This window comes from Rhinolophus ferrumequinum, chromosome 21 (assembly GCF_004115265.2).
Source record: "Rhinolophus ferrumequinum isolate MPI-CBG mRhiFer1 chromosome 21, mRhiFer1_v1.p, whole genome shotgun sequence".
Lineage (NCBI taxonomy): Eukaryota > Metazoa > Chordata > Mammalia > Chiroptera > Rhinolophidae > Rhinolophus > Rhinolophus ferrumequinum.
Window position 1 is genome coordinate 28,841,616 of NC_046304.1, and position 22,901 is coordinate 28,864,516.

The following is a 22,901-nucleotide window of genomic DNA, read 5'->3' on the forward strand; positions in this document are numbered from 1 at the left end:
GAATGTCCTTGTGAAAATAAATTGCAACTGTGCTCACAGGAGGAAATTTGAGGTTCTTTAGAGCTTAAAGGAAAACCATACCATGTTAATACCTGTCATGCTATACTGTCAAGGTTAGGAGATCTGGGAACCTACAAGGTAAAGAGGAATAAAAGCCACCCATTGGCTCACAGGAATGCATCTAGGCTATAACCAGCACAAAGCACAAGACTGTCAGTAAGCCCTAGACAGATGCACAAGAGACCTTCAATCAGTTTGGGGTGACATGGGAAGTTGAAGGAATTCCAGAGTAGAGATATGACGGCCTGGAAAAGAAGAGGAAAGATTTTGGGAAACCTTCCCCCCCAACCCCGTTGAAAAATGAAAAAGATACAGCATTCATAAATCATTACTTGGATTTTTACTCACTAACACTCATTTCTAAAAGCTATGGAGGAGGAAAGTTTAATGTAACTCAATCTACAGTGTCAGATTATTACTGTATTTTGAAAATAAGTAGCTTGGACACCTCTTAATGTAAGAGCAATGCATACTTCTGCCTCTTGGGGCCTCTGTCATTTCCCTAAGAGTAGGAAAAACAATGTGGGGTCTTGCCCACTTACAGGCTTTTTCATTTTTTTTTTTTTTAATCCAAATGCTGGCAGATACTTGTCTCTCTTCTTGCCTAAGTAGTGCTAATTATATTAATCAATTAATTAATCCATAATTTACCTTCTTTCAAATAAAATGTAAGACTACTTCTAAATAAGCTCCAAATAATGCAGAATAGAACTCTACTTTTTCTTTTTAAACTATAACTTGGATAATTTCTTGTATTAAAAATTTTTGTTTGCTTTTGTAAATGAACACACAATAAGATGATGAACTACTGGAAAGAATGCAGGCCTTGGAGTCATATAGATTTGGATTTGTATCCAGACTCTGCTACTTCCTATTTGTGTGACCTTGGGCAAGTTATTTAACTTTTCTAGCCCTCAGTTTTATCATCTGTTAAATTAATACCAATAATAGTACTTTCGCATCAGGATGTGGTGACGATTAAGTGAGATATAGTTTGCAAAGCACTTAACACCGTGCCAGGCACCTATTCTGTGAAATAAAAGAAAGTTGTTGTTTCACAACTATTATTTACTATTAGGTATTAAAGGGCCTCCCTATAAAGCAGAAACTGGAAAATAAGGTACAGGGTGATGCATGGTGGTTGGTATGCATTGTGATGAAGGCAAGTCAGGGTGCTATGGAGGTAGAAAGAGGAGGAAGATGGTGATGAGGGCCTTGGTTGCCATGATAAAGTGAGCCACTCTTGAAAGAGTACGAATAGGGAATGACATGGTCAGAATCTTTAATTGGCTACTCTGGCAGAAGTGTAGAGAATGGATTGGAGAGTGTTAAGACTGGAAGTAGGAGGATGACTTTGAAAGCTTCTGATGTAACTGGAGTAAGCAGGCAGTGGTCGTGATGCTGGAAAGGGGAGGAGAGTAAAATGAGATATACAAGAGGTAAATCAATGGAATACGGCAGAGGCTAATCAAGCTATTCAAGAATGCATTTTTACTTTCCTCAGAACATTGTAAAAATGTTAGGTTTGTAATAAACAGACCTAAAATATTAAATGAGCATCAATTTCTCCCAATTTACTTTTCTCCCTCTTCTGAAAGGTTTTTCTGGGCCTTGTCACCGCCCCGCTCCCCATTCCACACACACACAAAGTGGTTTCAGTATTCCATTTTCATTCTGAAGATCAGCAAATAGTTTAGGCAATATGTTCTACAAAAAAGCTGAAAATGAATCCTATTATTTAGGCAGGCAGGCAGAAAAGAGGAGGGAAGGGAATTCACAACAGTGCTCTGGCTTTTGATGGGTACCATAAAGGGTAACACTGAGTACCAAGAGGTACTGAGTACTAAGAGGTGCTGGTCACCATGCAGGGCTGGAGAACTATCCAGGTGGTAACTATAGCATGAGGTACATTTCTGTGATCCTTTTTCCCTTTGGTTAGATGGGGGTATCCTCAAGTGTGATCTTTGGGGCACAGGGTTTGGATTGACTAATAAGTTATCCAACCAGCACTTACTGAGGGTCTGCCACATGCCACCCATGGAAGAGGAAGCAGTGACCAAGATAGATACATTCCTTGAGCTCAGGGATTCACAGTCCAAGTGGGTCACTAACCAAATAAGGATATAAATTAACTAATGGGATTATGATCACCATTCTGCATGAAGAATACAAGGTGCTGTGAGAGTGATTCACTTAATCAGGAGATCAGAGAAGGGCTCCTTGAGGAAGTATAAAACTTAAGCTGAGGTCTGAAGGACATGTAGGAATTAGCAAGGCAAAGAGATTAGAAGAAGATTCTAAGCAGAGGACACAGCAAGTGAGCTAGCAAAAGAGACTGAGAAAGACAGGCCAGGAAGTTGGACAAATCCGGAAATTATGTTGTCATGGAAGCTAAAGGAAGTGGCAGTTTAAAAAAGGAGAGTGGGACCAAGTGTATCAAACACTTTTGAGATGTCAGCTGCAAAGAGGATTTAAAAGTGTCCATTGGATTGAGTGAAATGAAGTCATTGGCCGGGATAGATGCAGATTTTGTAGGGGTCTGTACCATGTAATTTTGGGGCTGTCTTTAAGACAAAGAATGCAAAATTACAAATATAAAAATTACGTGTAAAAGTGAATATTTAGAAGGAGAAAGGAAAATCTCCCCCAATACTGGAGCATTTAAAATTTCTGGTCCCCTTGTCCCCTGAGATTTCTTTAGGCAGTTTACCAGAAATGCTCCCTGATTGCAACTCAACTCCTCCCCACCTAAAACACTCTATGACCCCCCCCACACTCACAGGGGCTCGTGCAAGTGAGGGGTCCTGAAACCCAAGCTTTACTAATCATCTCCTCTAATTACTGGTGGCCTGAGAGGGCGGTTTGGTAGGCATGGTGGTAGCGAAAGTCAGGGAGAAGGCTGAGAACTGAATGGTGAGTGATGAAGTAAATGGAGTAGGAGAATGTAGGCAACTCTTTCAAGCATTCGGGCCTAAGGAAGAGAAGAGAAGAGAGCTTGGTAGCTGAAAGGGCACGTGGGGGGTGGGATTTGAGGGGACATTAAACTGGAGAAATTGGAGTATGTTTAAATAAGATGGGAGGGAAGAACTGGGACCCAGAGCACACGTGGAGGGAGAAGCCTTGCTGGGAGGAGTAAGACTTTATCTGTTGGAATAGGAGGGAAGAGAAAGTGGAGTCAATGCAAGATGCTTTTAAATTTGGTGACGGAAAAATAATTAATTCCCATTTATTTCATAATGACTTATAAAGTGAAGTTATCACCTGATGTGAGGATGGAGAACGTAGGGAAGGGGAAGGGAGGTGGGAGAATGGAGAAGATTCTAAACAGTTGCCTTGTAGTTTGGGAAAGTGAATTTAGTAGAGAAATGGAATGCGACCACTAGGTAACATTACATATGGGAATTACAGTAATGCATTTAACATAAAACAGTAAAACCCCCCCTTTTTTGTGTGGCTTTACTACAGCAATGTGCAACTACTCCAGTGTAGACATGTTGGATTCATCCAGGCTTGGGAATTTTCCAAATTAATATGGAGGGAGACAGTGGCCAGAAATTTAGAATATTTTCAAGGGAGTGATTATGATGGGCCAGGGAACCTAAGCTAGACGAGGAGGGAAATTACCCCAGAAGGGGGCTGATGCATTAGGAAAAGTGGTAGGGCCAATACATTGGGGCAAGGAAATCCAAGAGCTCCTGCAATGGGAGTAGTTGAGTTGGGAACACTGACCATCATGGCTTCCTTCTAGCCCCTCAGCATCTGGCTTGTGACAGCCTGATCCTTCTTGTGGTACTGATGTCAGCTGAAATTGTTCTAGAAAGCCTCCAACAACTGTACAATCAAGAGCCCCACTTGAAATCCTAAGATTGTTCAGTCTGTGATTCAGGCATGTCTGGGCTGGATGGTGGGCTAATGGGAGAGTCCAGTAGGGACCTGAGACTCCTGGGAAATGACTGCATCCTTTTGGAGGAGCAGTGGGAGGTGTAGAGGATTGGTCCAACTCAAGCTGGTTAGTAGTGAAAGGAAGGGACACTTTGCATTCAGCACAGCTCTTACGGCCCAGCTCCAAGAACTTTTTCTTCAGTTGAAGGAGATGATCCTGCAATGGAGAGTGAGTTGAAATGGAGAGCTCTACTGTGTTTCCCCGAAAATAAGACCTAGCCGGACAACCAGCTCTAATGCATCTTTTGGAGCAAAAATTAATATAAGACCCAGTCTTATTTTACTATAATATAAGACCTGCTCATATAATATAATATAATATAATATAATATAATATATAATATAATATAACATAATATAATACCGGGTCTTATATTAATTTTTGCTCCAAAAGACGCATTAGAGCTGATTGTCCCGCTAGGTCTTATTTTTGGGGAAACACGGTATTTGCAAAATATTGAGGCCATTGAAGACATAAGGTAGTAAACTGCTTATGGAATGGAGTATATAGCACAGAAGGGGTAAGAGTGACTTTTCAGAATTAATTATACTGGCAACACAATAATTATTATTATCGCAGGAAGTCAAATTATTATTACGTGGGTCAAGACATGAAGTTCCTTGCAGGTGGAGGTGGAGCCGTAGACATACGTTTTGGTTTTGTTCTGTTTTTATGCCTTGGCTAGAATTGCCTGGCCAAACACATCTTACATAGATTCCTGTTATGCATATAGTTTTGTAGGTAGATACTGATTGCTGTTGAAGCCTCAGAGAGCTCTTAAGGACCCCATTTCCATATAGCAGATGTTTTTCTGTGCTAAGAACCACCAATTCAGGGAATACCAGAAAACAATAAGAGGAAAACCCAGAAAAGCTTGGTTAGAATTCAATGTCATTTCTCGGAGGGACTCGTAGGGACATTAGGGACTCCTAGAATGAATAAATTCAGGATTAAAGGTAAACTTTTAAAGAGGTTTTGTTTTGTTTTAAGTAAGCAAATACCTGTGCTTTACCAAAAACATCAAGCCAAGAAACACCTCAGAACCTCTGCTGGTCTCTTTCTCCATCTTCACACACTCATAAAAGCACAGGATGCCCGAGAAGCAAGGCTTCTTCAAGTGATCTAGTCAAACTCTTATTTTGCCAGTGATGACACTGAGGCCCAGACAGGAGAAATGAGTTGACTTATTAATATCAAATCCAGAACTCAGGTCTCCTCACTCCTTGTTTAGGGGGGTCACTCCGAGACTCTTCAAGAGAGAGCCCTGCTCCTCTTGCAGGAGACTGCTAAAGGCACAGGTTCCTACAGACGCAGGTGTACAGCTCAGACTGTCCGAGAAGCCCTCCCGTGCCTAGGGATCTAACAGAGGAAGGAGCCCACCCTTTCCTTTCTAGGTGAGATTGGAACTGAACTGACCAAGTTTTTCCCAAATTCCCGTGGACGTCTGGATTGAAACCTGAACTCTCACCTGTAGCTGGGCTGTTGCTGCGAGCATCTTCTGCCGAGTCTGCAGTACTGTGGATGAGGACATGGAGATGGGTACACTTTGCCTCAACCACCTTATATCTTCCCACATACAAGACAGCTGCAAAAGAAGTCACGAGGTCTTATCATTGTCCGAGCCAGTACATGATTTAGGTTGTGGCATCAAAGCACAGCAGGGAGAAGGAAATCTGACCCCTGATGTTTTGCTCTCCAGTCCATTTTCAGATACACGCAAAACAACTTTTTGATGTCCGTCCAATTGGAAAAGGATCTGAATGTTAATGAAACAGTCAGATCCACATTTTAGTCTTTGCCAAATGATCCCATAACTCAGAACAGTGGAGACACAATCTGACAGGATGCAAGCTTCTTTGCTTTGAAAATGTAGTGTAGACGCTCTTTTGGCATTTTGTATGACACAGGGCATCTCAGGGCTGAAAGAGACCTTTGAGATAATTTACTCCCACCCCAATACTTTGATCACTGGAGACCCTCAACTAAGGTTTCAGAGATTTATGCAGAGAAACGTTGGTGCAAATGGGGGAAAATGAAATCAGAACTCAGTGTACCTTCGTGAACCACAGAAAATCCTGTGTAATGGAACTGGTGTGAGAGTCATCTATTTCAACAATCGGTATTTGATCTTCATTGGTGACTAAAATGTTGTCTTTGTAATAAAATATAACAGCTATGTAGAGTCCCCTAAAAAAAGAAAAAAACAAAATAAAAATTGTCCTCAACCATCTTTCTCTACCGAGCCTGAATCAGGGAAAAAAATATTTTTGGATATGAAAAAGATAATTTAAAATATACCTATGAGCATATTCTTGCTAAGTATGAAAAGTTCATGAACTAGAACTCAGAGAAATTACTATCTTGTCCAAATTCTCAGGAGAAAACTGAACTTCGTATTTTTAAAAATGTGATACATATTTATTTATTTAAAAATTTAAATGAAAGTATAGTTAGCACATAATATTATATGAGTTTCAGGTGTAAAACATAGTGATTCAACATTTATGTAATTTATGAAGTGATCACCACAATAGATCTAGTAACCATCTGTTACTGTAAAAAGTTATTATGATATTATTGATTATATTCCCTATGCTGTACAGTTACTTAGCCATTAAAAAAAACAATGAAATCTTGCCATTTTCGACAACATGGACAGACCTAGAAGGTACTATACTAAGTGAAATAGAGAAAGACAAATACTGTATGATCTCACTTATATGTAGAATCTAAAAAACAAAACATCGACAGACTCATAGAAACAGAGATCAAAGTGATGGTTGCCACAGGAGTGAAGGGTGGAGGGATGGGTGAAAATGGTGAAGGGGAATCAGAGATATGGACTTTATATTTTTTTAATAACAAAAAAGAAATTTCTACCAAGTTTCCACTCAGAACCAAAATCAGCTGATTCCTGAGAAGTTAAGACTTCCTTAGGGACCCACCGTTTCAAGGTCTTCACAAACTTGTTTGAGGAATGGAATAGGTGTTTCAGGCTCCTTGAGACTGACTGCTTGCGGCCTGTGGTTTGTAATTTTGAACTTTCTAGAAGACAGAAAAAAATACAGCGTAAATCCCACTGGCAGAACAATACCCCAGGTACCTTCTTCCCATCTTCCTGCCTTCCTCTCGTCTGCTCCCTCAGTGTCACTTAACCTCAGTTTCATGTAGGGATTCAGCTCATTCATTCCTCCAAGAAGCTTTTGTATCTCGATATGTTAGTGATCAACTTAATTAATGAACAGCTCCTTAACAGTGTTGGAGATAAGTAGCATTTACATTCCAGGGGAAATCACTGAGGTGTTTTGTTTATCCTCTCTGCATCAGTGATTTATTCTAAGACGGGATGAAAAGGAATGGTGTCGACTCCTTTACCTTCCTCCCCTCTTCCCCCACTGCTGCTTAATATTCACATGTTTCTTCATGCTGACAAAGCTCTTCTTTTTAGTCTACATATTCCATTACATTTTTTCATTACAAAATTAATATAAGCACAGTGCAGAAAATCTGGAGAATAGAAAAAACAGAATCATCCTGCCTCTTCAGTACAACCACCGCTAACATTCTGGTGAAGTTTTTTCTAGTATGCATGTTGGCTTACAAAAACAGTTGTAGGCATAGCTATAACTACCATCCTTATTATTCAGGAGAAGAAACTGACACGGAAAAGTTAAATGGATTGTCTAAGATTAAAAAAAGCCAGTATCTGGGAAAACGGACACATTCATTCCCCCGAGTAAGTGTTTACTGGGACACTACTATGTGCAAGGTTCCATGGCTACTGTGGTGAGAAAATCATCCATTGCACCTATTCAGCTCTTCTGTTTACAACCTAGAGCTCTCTTTGATGAAAGGAGTAGACTTCCTGTAACAGTTTCTGCAAACGGTGCTGCATGGAACTGAACTAGACGATCACTGATTTCAATTCTCATCTTGAATGCAATGAAGGGAAGCTGAGGTTATTGGGGTCATCACCAAACTCGTGACAGACATGTTACTGGGGATGAGAACGTAGCTCATATCAGTCCTGTTAGGCATGGAATCCTGGGCGATGGCCCATGGCTAAGTGTGGTTCTGCCCATGATCCTATAGGAGCAGCAGGGAATGAGCCGACAGACACAAGCATTCATGCCAGCTTCAAGCTTGTGCTGGTAATGGTTATTTCCTGGCAGAACAAAGGAAAAGCATTTCTTTCTGACTTGACCATGAATTTGGCGGGTCATGTCCTGTTTGAAGATGATGCTGCAGGGACTTCTGGTGAAAGGCAGATACTGAACATATTCGTCACTTACCACTATCTCCCAAAACCTCCCGAAAAAGATTTTTAAAAATCTATAAAGACAAAGTGATGGGAAAGGAGACAAAAGCAAGTGAATTTCGGTAGCTGGAAAGCAAATGGACAGATGGATTTAGCAGACTTGAGAAAGATGAATCCTAAGCCAGCAGTAGAGAAAGCTGAGAAGTAACCGGAGTCACCCCATGGGCACCATATACTGCTGGAAGTGGGGGTGAATGTGGAGCTTAGTGAGGGGGATGTGTTGAAGTCTGCTTGAAAAGTAGTTAGACTTCTAGATATCCTCCTGCACCCTGCATAGGTGCACAAATACCCCTTCCCCACTCTAGAAGACAGCTAGTGGCTTGTTCTCTGAAAAGCATAAAAACAAAACTCTCTAGAATGGGAGACACAGAGTATAGCTGAAAATAGGGGGAAGAGGTGGTATGTACTCAAAACAGGGGGATTAAATGAAAGTTTCCATACAGAATATTTCCCCATTGGACTCTTGGAACACTGGTACTCAGACTTACACCCTCTCTAGGGAGGACACTGGAAGAAATTTCTCTGGAGACTCTGACTGGCTTAAGAGAATACACTTAAAGATTCTGACACTGGCTTCATTGCTTTCCTAAAGATAAGGCTGTGCCAGATCACCTTACGGTGAAGCCTATAAATAAAGAGCCCTGTCCATGTGCTCAGAGCTTCCCAAGAGCTATTGAATTCCCTTCTCTTAAATCTGAGCAAACATCCAAGGATCACCAGGCAGTTGTGAAAAGCACATAACAAGAAAGACAGAGGCCAAAACAAAGAAACAAAAGAGCAATTTAGAGAGACTATGCTGAAAAAAGAAAATATAAAAAGAAACAAAGCCTGTCATTAATATCCTCAGAGAGAAGCAAAGACATTACATCTTTGTAAAAAAGGTAGGAGTCTGTCAGAGAAAAATTCAGAGAACAAAAAGCACTGAAAATTAAAAATATGTTATCACAGTCTGAAAAACCCAATAGAAAGCCTAGGAAATTAAGTTGGGGAAATCTCTAGAAAGTAGAGCAAAAGGACATGGGGATGAAAAGTAGGAGAGGGAGAAAAAGAAAAAATAAGAGGGCTAGTCTGTGAGGTTCAACATCTGACTAAGAGTTTTTGTACAAGAGTGCAGAGAAAAAGAAGGGAAAGAAATAATTAAAGAAATAATTTAAGAAAATATCCCATAATTGAAGGGTATATTGTTCCATATTAAAAGGGCTTGCCAAGTGTGCAGCCCTTTTTTTGTGCAACACACAAAAATAGAACCACTTGACGGCACATAACAGTGAAATTTTAGAATACAAAAGTTAAAAAAAACACACAAAAAAACCTTCAAAAGTAGTAGAATGGAATAGGTTTCACATAAAACTTCTGGAATCAGAATGGCATCAGACTTCCAGTACTGAAAACTAGAAGACAATGAAGCAACGCCTTCAAAGTCTGAAGAAAAATGATTTCAACTGAGAATTCTATACTTATTCAAACCCTTAATAAATGTTAAGTAGAATAAATACATCTTTAGACATTCAATGTGTCCAAAAATTAGCTCCCAAGTATCCTCTCAGGAAGCTACTAGAAGAAAGGCTCCACTCCACCCAAAATGGAGACTAACCCAAGAAAAAGGAAGACATGGGATGAAAAAAAGAAATCTAATATTGGAAAGTGGCAAGAAGACTCCTTAATATAGTGGTGAAAGGAGATCCTAGGGTGACAGCTGTGCACCAGATACAGAGGGAGCCAGTAACCAGTCTAGATTGGCGAAGGTCAGAGGGGGCTCCATGAGAAGTTTCTTTAAGAAGATGCAGTTGAAACAATACTAATGTATCTGATTGTATTGTGAGAAAATCGATAAAATTAGAGAAGAGCTTGGGGATTGATTAGTCATAACCACATAGAAAAATAAAAAAATACAATAGAAGATGATTATTAACTACAGGGAAGACAAAAAGTAAGTTATCCAGGAAGGAAAAATAATAATATAATTTACATGATCATTATAATGTAAACAACAAATACTGATTTACTAAAATTACAATACGAAGGACAAGGGGGCGGGAAATGTATGTGCATATGAGAGGGTGGAGGGGTATAAAAGAGAGATCATCATCTATCTTCCTTAGTGAGATAAGGGCTACAACTGAAAAAAAGAATTAGCAACATAAACATGTTACGTAGAGCTATGGATAAAATATCAAAAGAACTGGCAGAGAGAATGAGCATTTGGGGAACAGAAAATGAAGAATGGGAAAAATTGCTTTTTTAATAATAATAAAGCCCTTTTAAGTATTTTCAGCCATTCAACCCTTAAATAATGCCTGACAGGTATATATAATTCCTATCTGCATTTTACAGGTGAGCAAAGTGAGGTATAGAGAAGGGTGGGCAACTTGCTTAAGATCACATAGCTAGTAAATGTCCAGCCTGGATTTGAACCCAGGTAGTCTAGCTTCAGAGTATAATCAAATATAACTTAAATACTAATTAGACTACCAAATAAAAAGGGAAAAATGAGAACTGTTACTACCAGTTGGGAAAGGGGCTCATGCAAATATTAAATATCCCATGTCTCCTCCCTTTGGGGTACATGGTAGAATTGCACTTGAAACCTTTGTGGTTGGTGGGGGCCATGTGACTATTTTTAGCCAATGAGTTCTGAGTGTAAGTGACATATAAGGTCTTCCCTGTTTACAGGGAAGAGTTTCTTTTCCCTTGAAGAGTTTCTTTTCCCTTTCCTGTGGGTGTTGGCAAATATTTCTAAGAAAAGGATGATGACAACTCAGAAGGGCAGCTCTCAGCTGGCCAGTGGTAGACACACAGCATGGGGGTCATTTGATTACTGCAGCATCATACAGCCCATCCTGACTGATGCAAGGTCTAAACGCACATTTATCCTAAGAACAATGGCTTCTATTCTGTTTGCTGAGTTCAGGTCTCTGGATCAATTGTTAGTCTTCTGGATTTTGAATGCATAGGTTTTTACCTTTAAAGTGCTTGGAGCATAGCTTACTCAAACTGGTATGTCTAGCACCTGACACATAGCAGGCAGTGTTTTAAGTAATGTTTGCAGTTGAAAAATTAGGTAATAGTTGGAATTCAGTCCTATAGGTTACTGCTATGGTGAACACAACTGGCTTCTTTATAATTCATTCCGTATGCCAGGGCATTAGCCTTTTATGAACAAGAAAGGCAGCTCAACACCTCCATTGAATATCCTGTCCAGTACTGACCATGCAGATTAGCTGTAGCCAAAATGCAAAAATCAATGTGGGTTTTGGTACCTCCCACGCAGGGCTTAGGTAGAAGGATTTTTTTATTATTACTTCTGCATTTGGAATATGCTGTGTATTTGTTGAGTACTCCAAGCTCATTACAGTGGAGTCAATGATTACACTTTGATTCTGAGACATACCAGTCAAGTTCTGATGATGGAGAACACCCCATTAATAATAAAAATAACATACTTCTAGGTAATGCCTGGTCTGGCTAAATGCACCCTGGATAACTGAGAACTGAGTGCACCTTGGTTTGTGTAGAATGTTGAAGGGCCTGGTCCAGGTAAAGTTTTCCTAGTAATCTGGGAATGAAATCCCACTCGGATTTCCTTCGTAAGCTTCTTCCATGCATATTTACATCTCCTAATGAACCACTCATTAGAAGAACATTATTTCCTTGCAAACGTTGGTCCTCATTTCCAGCTATAGCAAAAATTCCCAAAGGGCTTTGTTGTCATAGTTATAAAGTAATTGGGAACAACCTTTTGCTAATGCTAAAGGATATTTTTACACCTAGTCAAAACTCAACTAAGATATTTTTACATCTAGTCAAAACTCAACCAGCATCTCTTAGTTTCCACTACAGATGTCTCACCTTGCTGGTCCAGCAGTGCCCTGAATCTAGAGGCTGCAGTGCAGGTGGTGATCTGAAGGGCGGATGAGCATGGGAAATGAGAAGTTTATGGAGGCTTGAATTCTCCAAAGAAAACTAAGTGCTTGTTCCACGAATCATTACACAGATCAGAAACCTGACCCTGTCCCATTGGAATGGCTCAAGTAGAAGAGTAGCTTCTGAGATTTTCTGGGTATAGTTGGCTAGGTCTAAAGAAGGTGTGCTCTACTTCTCTTGAGCAGTAGTAGTACAGGGGATGAGTAAAATTCAGGGTGAGATTAAAGTCCAGAGCCCCGTCCTGATGGAAGGAAGGGAGACAGAAACGAGGTATGGCAAGAAGACTGGACTTGGAGACAGAAAACCTAATAGGTTGGTATCTTGATTCTGTCTTTTCCTGGCATTGTGACCTTGGTCGAGTCACTGAGCCTCAGTGATAACTGCCAAAATGAGGATAATGAAAAAAGAGATACTGGCTGTGAAATTGCACGAAAACTTTATTACAAATATACACGAAGGTTTAGTATTATTGTTGCTGTTATAATTGGTTGAGCTTCCCCAGGGATGTTCCCAGAACTTTCCTTGGGGCTGAAAAGTTTTAGGGTGAATATCACAAAGACCCAGCACACTGAGGAGTTTTGGGAAGGGAATGAACGGCAGCTGCTGTTTTTCTTTGTGCTTGTTTTCCAACGGTTCATATAGAGAGAGGGTGAGAGAGAAAGAGAGGACGGGGAGGAAGGAGAGGGAAGTCTCTTCTGAAGGGTTAAAGCAAGATAGTGCTGTAAAGTGATTCCAGATGTACAAATATTAATATCTCTCTCTCCCTGATGAATGAGAAGGTATGACCCAGTTAGGAAACTGCTAAAATTACCGGCGCCACCGAGACCTCAGCCGATGGCCCAGCGCAGATTTTTATCCTTACCCCGGCAACTATAATGCTGATGAAGGGCTCGGACCTGCTGCAGCAGACCTTCCAAAACTTCGCTCTGTCCCTTGTGTCTGGGCTCTCTGTCATCATAGTCTTTCCAGTCTATTGAACAAAAGAAACAAACAGAGTGAAATTTTAAAGCAGGGGAGGCCTCGTCCCTGCCCTGCCTCAGGAGCCGAGTTTTGCTCATACTACCCACAGACTCTGTGGGTAAGCACCCAGCGAGCAGGCAGTGCCAAGGGTTTGGAAGCTGCCATTGTTCGGGGCCCTGTGCAAAACAGTAATTGTGGTTGATTTCTTGTGTCGGGCAGTGTCAGGGCAAGAGAAAATGGTAACTGAAAGACCGAAAGAAAAAGAGGAATTCGGGAGTCCAGTTTCCCCTCCCCCAGCTCTTTACCCTCCTTTTCAGCATCCCAGGCCGTAATCAGTTCCCCTGCCACCTCTCCACTCAGCACCCCAAGTCTCAACTGGGTTTCCACAGTAGGAAAGAAAGGGGCGGGAATGTGCAGACTAGATGAAATCCACAGTCCCAATGCTTTTATTGTAGGTTTCACACTTTTGGCCAAATTGACATTTCTTTCCAAGGAAAGAGCCCATGTCAGATGCCAAGAAATGGAAATCTACATTTTGCTCTAATGAATGTCTGCTTTGGTTAGCTGGCACAGCGACTCCTGCACATACTCTAGCCACCAACCACCCTGTCTGCTCAGTCTCTAAATATACAGTATTAGCTTACATGGCAAATTTAAATTGCAATACCCACTGAGATTTTTCTCCCCCTTCTATTTTCATTCCATTTGGCAATAATGATATCAAGAGTAATAAGCCGTACGGGACTGATGTCAAGAGTGTAATTCTGCTGTCTCCAACTCTGGATTTCTTTTTTAGCAGGTCAGTCAGTCATTTCGTAGTCCATCCCTCCTTCCCTCTATTTTCTTTGCCCCAGTTTTACTCTCTGAACCTTTCAAAAGCCAACAACTGAAAGTGCTCCTTGGTTGAAACGCTCTCTCTAAAAATGCTAGTCCTTCTTTCCTAGAAAAGCCAGTTAGTCCACCAGGGTATCGGAGGCTTTACATTCTAGTTGAATGAGTTTCAAACTCCCTCCCCCCAGATTTATTTTAAAATATGGAGTCTCCCTTGTTTAGAAACGTAAGCAGATGCCATGACAGGTAAAGTCAGGGGAAAGCCTTCCACATGGGTCCATCCAAGGCCAAGAGTACAGCGCAGTTAGGAAGAACACAGGCTCAAGAGTCAGACAAGCCTGGGTGTGAATCCTGGCTCCTCCGAGTCCTAGCTCAGTGTCTGTGAAGCAAGTTACTTACACTGATGGGGGCCTCGACTCCGTAATATGAGAACGGAGCACAGTATCTACCTTGCAGTATTTTGGGAGGGTTAAATGAGAAGACTATTCGCTCTCCAGCACAACGTTACATGGAAGGCATTATGTAAGCACTGACTTAAAAAGAAGGGCATTCAGTGATGGAAAGTTAACTCCCTGAGTAGTGAGTGTGGGAACATCATTTCTTACCCTATCAGGTGATTCCCTGTGAGGAGGGAGGCCTCAGAGATTTTCTGATCCTTCCTCCTTCTCACCCTCCCCCAAGTACCCTTCTCCATTTTCCCTCAGAAGACAGGCCCAGAGATAACCAGTTTTATTTACTCAGCTTGTCGGTGGCATAGCCAGGACTGGAACAGTCTCATGACCCTCTGCATCGTGCTCAGGACGTGTTTGTCTTTTTCCTTTGGGAAGGAGGGTCAGAGCTTGGTTGGCGTCTGTGTGGTGTGGCTTAGCTGTGGTCAACTCTGGAGACAGGGAATTGGCATGTGTGCCTCCCGTAGCCTCTGTTCCTTGTGGGCAGGAACTGTGACTTAATTTCTCTTTGCCTCAGGTCTCTCCTCTGCAAAGTGAGTTTCTGAATCTCTTTTTAGGTTATTTCAGGTTTCAAAGCAACACTGTAAGTGAAGCACCATTCTGGGCCCACGAGAGACACTCACTGAATGTTGGTGAGGCATTGTGACGACAGGCACAGTGGTGATCAGGGAGAAGGGAGTAGGAAAGGGCTTTGATGGGGAAACGTGGAAATGTTTGAGGTAACGAACTCCAAGTGACCCTTGGACTATCTCAACCATCCCGGGTGTCTGGGCACAATGAGAATGAATATTGCTCTCACGGATTCCCAAAGGCCATTACAAGTTGGTTCCCCCAGTTGGATAAATACATCTGACGTACTCATGATAAGATGAGCACTGTGGCTTGCTTGAGTAAGACTCCTGGGTGGCTGAATTACTACCTGGCCCCGAACATGCTAATACAGTCTAAGGAGTGTTAATACTCCCATCAATGCAAGGGGAGATGAAATGGACCTGGCTCAGTCAGCAGAGCCCTATTACATCAGAGGCCAGCTCGAGTTGATGACTTTATGATACATTAGAAAATTGCTAATGCGAAATTGCAGCCCCAGTGAACACTGGATACGATGCCAAGGTTTTTGGAAAGAATGAGTTTTTCTCATAGACGTTTGGAAGGTTCTGACGACTACATAAAATAGGAGACGTTAGGGATGAGGGAGAAAATTGAAAATATATTAAGAAATCAGGAACCTGACAGGAATAAACTTAGTGTGGTAGGAAAAGAGCAGATTGTGCCACATAATACAGTTCACTGTTCTGGTAATGAGACATTTCAATTGCAACACAATGCAGAGCTAACATTCACTGGCGATATCAGGGCTTTCCTGATCGTAACTCAGACAAGCCTGTCTGGGTCCTTTTCTCTTATTATGTACCATACCATATAACATAAGTCTATAAAAACACATTAAGGCCTTTTGTAAAAATATTAAAAAAAAAGTTTTATAGCTTACTGGAACATGTGACCCAATTTCCAATTACTCTGTCATGTTAGAATACATTGTCTTCTAGTAAATATTTGAATACTGATAAGTGTTACATCACAATGTCATACTCTGTTTATAAACAGAACCAGAGTGTTTTTATATTGTTCTTTCCAAGTGATATGGCATGTCTGCAGCAACTGGAACAGCATGTCTGCATTCCAGCTCTTTGCCAGATCTCTCTACTCATCCACTGTGCTGGTTTAGAAAGCGACACCATTTACTATGTCAATTACCAAGTAACGAGGGACTCTTCCCAGTCTTGGACAATGGTTCTTGTCATTCTGGAGAGAGCTCTTCAAATGGGCGGGGAGGGAGAGTGCCTGAATAGAATTGGAAGTTTACAGAATGGGCACATCTGATGTTTATAAGTAAATGCATCCATATGCAGATCAGAATTTGCAGGGGGTGTGCGTTTGGAGTGGGTTTCCTAGGGCCCTACATAGCATTGTTTTGCTTTTCTGTCCCTTCTGTCTCTCCATCTCCAGTAATATGAGGTGGGACAATTAAGTTCCCGAACTCATTCTAGAAAAAGTGCTACACACCTCATTGCTGAATATCACTACAGTCACCTTTGAAGTACTCCCCTTGGGCAGCTATGCACTCCAGCGCCTAGTCCACCCTTCAAAGCAATTTTGGAGCTCTTTTTCTGGAATGGCCATCAGAGCTGTAGTCGTATTACCCTTGATGTCCTGAATGTCATCAAAATGTCTTCCTTTCAATATTTCCTTTATCTTTGGGTAAAGAAAGAAGTCACTGGGGGCCAGATCAGGTGAGTAGGGAGGGTGTTCCAATACAGTTACTAGTTTACTGGCTAAAAACTCCCTCACTGACAGTGCCGTGTGAGCTGGTGCATTGTCGTGATGCAAGAGCCACGAATTGTTGGCAAAAATTTCAGGTCGTCTAACTTTTTCACGCAGCCTTTCCAGCACTTCCAAATAGTAAACCTGGTTAACTGTTTGTCCAGTTGGTACAAATTCATAATGAATAATCCCTCTGATATCAAAAAAGGTTAACAACATCATTGCAACAAGTCCGCGAACTTAATTGTCACAGACCTCGTACATGGGTACTCTTTTTTTTCTCCCTGGGAATGAGATTGGTTTTGCAATATTCCCAGTTTGTGTCTCTAACAAGTCTTCAATAAGAAAAATGTCCAAATAAGACTGGAATAATTAAACCACCAAATGTTAGGGGATGCAGGGGCCTTAGAGATGCTGGTACCAGTGGTCGAAGGCTCTGTGTGGCCTAGGTTAGCCAACTGAATGCACCCGAGGTGGGAGTGAGGAATGGCTGGCCAGCTCTGAGTCTACCTGTCTACCTTAGAGCAGGGCACTGGGTACCACAGCAGGGTTCTAAGCAGTTCAGGCTTGAATCCTGGGTCAGCGGCATATCAGATCTGTGACCTCGGGCAACATCCTCTCCTAACCCCCTTTCCTATTGTCAGAGGAGGGGGCGGAGGGTGTGAACCAGACGTCAGGTCTTGCTAACTTGATGATGTTGGTCTCTATGTACCTACGTGCTTCTATGTTAGTACAGTATGTTACTCCCTTGTCAGTAAAATGGGTCTAATAATAAAAATCACCTCAATAGGTTTGTTAAATGAGCTAATCCATGAAGAATTCTTAGATGAACATGCAGCATATAATGAGTCTCGTAAATGTTAGCTCTGATTGTGATAGTGATGCAAGTGATGCTGCTTATTCACAAGCCGGGAACAGGGATGAATGACTGTTGTGAGGATGAAGTGAGACACGGTACACGAAAGCCCTAACTGCACCACCTGATTCGTGGTTGGTCCTGGGTAAAGGGTTGTTAGAATACTTGAAAAATCGATACATACATGAAAAAGGAAACTAAAGAGCCCATCTCTCATAACCCAAATATTCACTATTAAATTTGGATAGTTACATGCAGACGTGCCTATCTAATTGTAGTTAAGCTCACAGTTTAAATGTTACATAAAAAAAAGAATTGTTATTATTATTTTTTTTTACATAAAGCTTATATTGTAAGAATTTCTTGTATACAATGAATAGTTTTTTAAAAACACCATTTTTAGTGGTTACATTTTGTTCCGTAGCATGGATACTATGTCATGCTTTCTTTAACCACTAAGTTTAATATTGGATATTTGTTCTCTCCTCCACGCTATGTTGATGTTTCACTGTATCAATATATGGCTGCACTGCACATATTTGTACATACTGTTTGTCTACATCTGGTTCCTTAGCTTAGAGTCCTAGATGTGTAATTATGGGATAGAAAGAAATGCATGTTTTTATGGCAGCTGATACATATGGCAAATTGTGTTCCTTCTACAAAACACGCAGCAGTTAGCATTCTCACAAGAAGCATGTTATGCCATGTTAAACTATCACATTAGTGAAGATCTAAAACAAATTACAATACACTTCAGAGCAATAGGCTCATCATGAAGCAAATCTATCATATGGTATGTCTGGAGGTTTTTTTCTGGTTAATTAAATTTTCTGGCTAATAGAGTTACCACATATACCAGGGCTTAAATTATTGATCTTCAAATAACCAGAAGAGGCTTTTGCTGTTTTTTTTCCAGCTGCCACTACAAATATTAGAGGTTATATTTGTGGCAGAGTGTAGCAGAGTGCGCAATGGTAAGAAAGCTTTTCTTCCAACAGAACGGAAGTAAGATTTGTTAGATTCCGGTGCAGAAGGGGAGATAAGAGCTAAAATGGACTGTGTGCTGTGAGCCAGCCAGTCTGTGTCATTTTACTACATCCCCATGGAAGCTGGGCAAAAGGGTACAGTCCGACCCATTCTACAGGTGCCGAATTGAGACTCAGAGAGTTTAAGTAGCTTTTGATGGCCAAACAGCGAATAAAATATATAATGGGTATCAAATTCGGTCTTGCTGGTTACAAATTCTCTCTCCTTTCATTCCACTGAGTTGCCTCCCAGGGGAACATTTCTGCAGAGGAGTCATTCATTATGTGGCCCGGATGCTACTCTGAGTGAGCCCTGAGCAGTAGGGAGAGGGAATGACAGTAGCAGCCCAAGGATGGAGTGGGAGTTGGAGCCTGTTGCCAGGCTTGAGGGACAGAAAGTTCACAGCCACCACCTACTAGAAGGAGAGGCACATGCTGGTGTTGTGGTCTGAGCAGGTCCCCATCCTTTCATGTTATAAGCCGAGACTTGAACAAAATACTGTTGCCCCTGCAAAATAGCAAAATAGAGAGAATGAGGCGTCAGAAATTTTATTTAATCACCTTTATCCTAGACGCAGATTCCAGTGTCTGATGAATTCATTTATCCTTTGGGAATGAACTATCCCACCACCCCTTCTTTAGCTTTCCAGCTTTTCTTGATAATTATTTTTATATATGGTAATAAATATATTTGGGGCACCCTCTTAATTTCTTTTTTTCCAAAATGGAATATCGTAAGTGCTTTTTCTGACCCCTCCAAAACAATTATACACCAATTTTTAAAAGCTACGTTTCTACAAGATTTACCAAAAGGAGCAATTTCTCACCCTTACCTCCTTCTCCTTATCTTCCCTTCCCCAGAGGCAACCACCATCACCATTTTTAGCCAATCAACTTGCTTTAAAAATTAACAAGTTATAATGAACATCTTTTCAGATTAGTGATTAAAGGTCTGCTTCATTATTTTAGTGGCTGCATAGTACTTCACTATGGGCAAATATAGTCATTTATTTACCCAATCCCTCACGTGTGGACATTTAGTTTATTTCCATACTTTATGCCACAAAAAATAATGCTGCAATAAACATCCTTTACTCAGCTAATCCAATTTTAAAAAATTAATTCTTTGATGTTATTTCAATTTTAAAACCATTATTAAAATAATGGCTTATATTCTTTAATGTCTTATGGAATTATGAAATAAGGAGTTATTTTTGTTTGCTTATAATCTTTTAAAATATTTTGTATGGTTTTCTGTTTTTGTTTGGAGGAGTTCCCTACCCCACCGCTGGTGAACCCAAAGGGGCATTTTAGAAGCCAGCATTTGATAAAACATTGCTTGCAAAAATTGTAAAATTTAAGTTAAAAAAAAAGAGCAATCTTTGTAGAGACTTTGCTAAGGGTTTAATAATATTGGCCTCACCATATCATAAAGTTAAAAAATTTTAACATTAAAAATGGGTTTCTATGTACTCAAGGTTATGGAGATTCTGGAGAAGTGAAAATCTACTTCTCGGCTTTTATGTGATTAGGACAGTGTCTGCGTTGTTCTCATTGGACGACCAAGTGGAAAAACTTAATCCCTATAAAAATTAGTTCAAATATTAGAGAAACTCTCTACGGAGAGTTTTCCATTTTTATCACCATATCGCTTTTTCTTTTAAGCAAAGGAAATTCCCTAGGGTTCTCTGCTGGCCCTCTCCCATCATGTGAGCTATAGGGTTGGGAACCAGTCTTCTACCGATAGCATCTCTAGGGGCCACCCACTCAGGGGTTTGTTTGTTCTGGTAATCCACAGTTTTGGCCCCTGGTAGAGACATGTGATTAGGACTAAAAGTCAAGATTCTGTGGTGGTGACCCAACCACCAAGAATTCTATTAGAATAAACTGGTTCAAACTTAAAGAGATGCAACCTAAGGTGGCTTTTTAATGCTGGGGTTTCAGGATTATACTTTACATACAACTGTTTTAATTGACTACCCTTTTAGAAAAACAACAACAATATAATTCTTCTACCTCTCACATAGGTATGTCCTAATCACATAAAAATCACAAGTCTTTTTTTTTTTTTTAATTGGAAAAAAAAAGATTTGATGATCTGGTTTTGTTGCATTTTAATTGTTTGAGGAAATATGGTGTTTGTTTCGGTCTGAACTAATTTGCGAGGTGTTTTCATGGTTTGCATTTCATATGTTTATATGGTTTATAGTTCTATAGATAACTGATGTTTAAGTTTATATTGGTTAAACAAACAAGCACAGTTTGTTCCAGTTTTTCATTCACAGTTTAAATTGGTTCAGGTTACTGAGAAATGTAGCTCCACTACATATAGACATATAGTTTCTCTTTTGTGAAAGCAGATTTAGACAGGTTTTTTTTTTTTTTTTTTTTAATCAAGGGAAAAGGATTTCTCTCAGGAAATTGTGTGACTCCAATTGATGACTGATTTCAACCAGGCTGTGGGGGTGAGGGTTAGATGAGGCTGTTATTTTTACCATCAGACATAGAGTCAAAATTGGATCTCTCAGAGCCTTTGATCCCCCCAAAGATTAGACTGTGATCCAGAAAGCAGCAGCTTTCAAGGCTTGCATGAGGCCAGTCGTTTTCTGATCTCCGTAGAACATGGCAGCTTACAAAGTGGTTCATGCTGTCTGCTCACTCCTTTGTGGGGTTCAGATTATGGATACCAGACATATCACACTTAACGAGTGGCAGTTGTTGCCAGAGGACTGGGTGTTGGCTGTTGCTTCCAGAGGAGGCATTTGCTACCAGAATCCTAGTACAAACAACAGGGTCAGGGGAATGGGAAATCTAACGGGAGGATTTGGCATTTACCGTTGTGAGTCCTGTAATTGTGCATCTCAGGGTCTGCAGATTTTCCATGATGATTTCTCCAGCCAAAGGACAAAAGTCTCTGGATATGCTCCATTCCACTGGAAAGGGGGGGAAAGACAGACAGAGAGAGAGAGAGAGAGAGAGAGAGAGAGAGAGAGAGAGAGAGATTGAGTCATCTGTCAAGAAGCATCATAGGAACTCTAGCATATAATCTCTCAAAAATAGTAGGTTTACCATCTTTTTCCTATATTGACACATCTAACATTCTCCTTGAGATGACAAGTTAGTTTCCAAGTTCACAATTATATTTTAAAATAAGAGTGGGAAAATAGTAATTATGCAACAGTGATTAATATACCTTAAATATATACATGTACACACACATATGTATATGTATATATGGGGGGTGCCAAAACAATGTCTACAAGTGGACACTTTGGTCAACGTTGCTCAAGCAGTAGTTCGCTGTAATCAGAAGTGTCTGGACACTGACAGTAACCACTCTGAGCACCTCTTGTAACTGCAGAAGCCAAACGTGACTTGTATTCATCTTTTGTTATCGGTATATATTGAGTATTACAATTTTAATACAGTTTTTTCCTTTCTTAAAATGTGTACATCTCTTTGGCACCCTCTGTATATGTACGCACACACATATATGTATATGTATATACACACACACACATGCTCAGGTACATTATACGTAGAAGTTCATTGTATACAGAAGATAAGTTATTTATTGTGCGTGAGAACTGAAGGGTTCATCAGGACATTACCTTCTGTTCATTCCCCAAGTCTGCTTTCTGCTTCACCATTCTACTGAAAGTGCCACTTCACGGTCCGAGTGAACTTCTCATCTCAAATAAAGAAGCCTCCTTTCATTTTCTTCTGCATAATTTGACACCTTCTCCTTCTGGAAACATTCTGTTCTTTTAGTGTCTCGTTTGCTGCTCCCTGGCCCCCCTTCTCCTTCCTAACGTCATCTCCCAGGCCTTTTCACTGACTTCTCTTCAGCCCGAGGATTTGGGATTTGTGGCTGACCTCTTTAAGGCTCCCTCCACAGTTGACATCCCCAAGGTGGGTGTTCATTCACGGTTAAATCTAACACCCAAATTCTAACACCCCATCTTCCTGTGAGACAATGTTCTTTCATAACATTTTCCATTGGTTGAAAACACCATGATTAGGAAAGCCAAATGTTGCATCATCGGTAAAAAGTCTTAAGTGACAGTTGACACATGGTGAGATTTAAGGCAATCCTAAGTGAGGCAGGAGCTTAAGACACATTGAAAGACAAGGTGTGCGTGTTTCTCAACCTCATGATGACAAGCTATAGGCCTTATGTTTAAATTATATTCTCTAGGACATTGAA

The 22,901-nt window shown here is 40.7% G+C and overlaps 1 protein-coding gene across 1 annotated transcript in view; it reads right to left on the reverse strand.

Moving 5' to 3' along the window:
- ANKFN1 (ankyrin repeat and fibronectin type III domain containing 1) overlaps positions 1–22,901 on the reverse strand; it is a 287,775-nt gene that overhangs the window by 47,541 nt on the left and 217,333 nt on the right. The window contains 6 exon segments of the mRNA XM_033091652.1: positions 5,472–5,588; positions 6,058–6,190; positions 6,949–7,048; positions 13,108–13,215; positions 19,112–19,202; positions 21,530–21,627. Coding sequence (XP_032947543.1) covers positions 5,472–5,588; positions 6,058–6,190; positions 6,949–7,048; positions 13,108–13,215; positions 19,112–19,202; positions 21,530–21,627 — 647 coding nt within the window.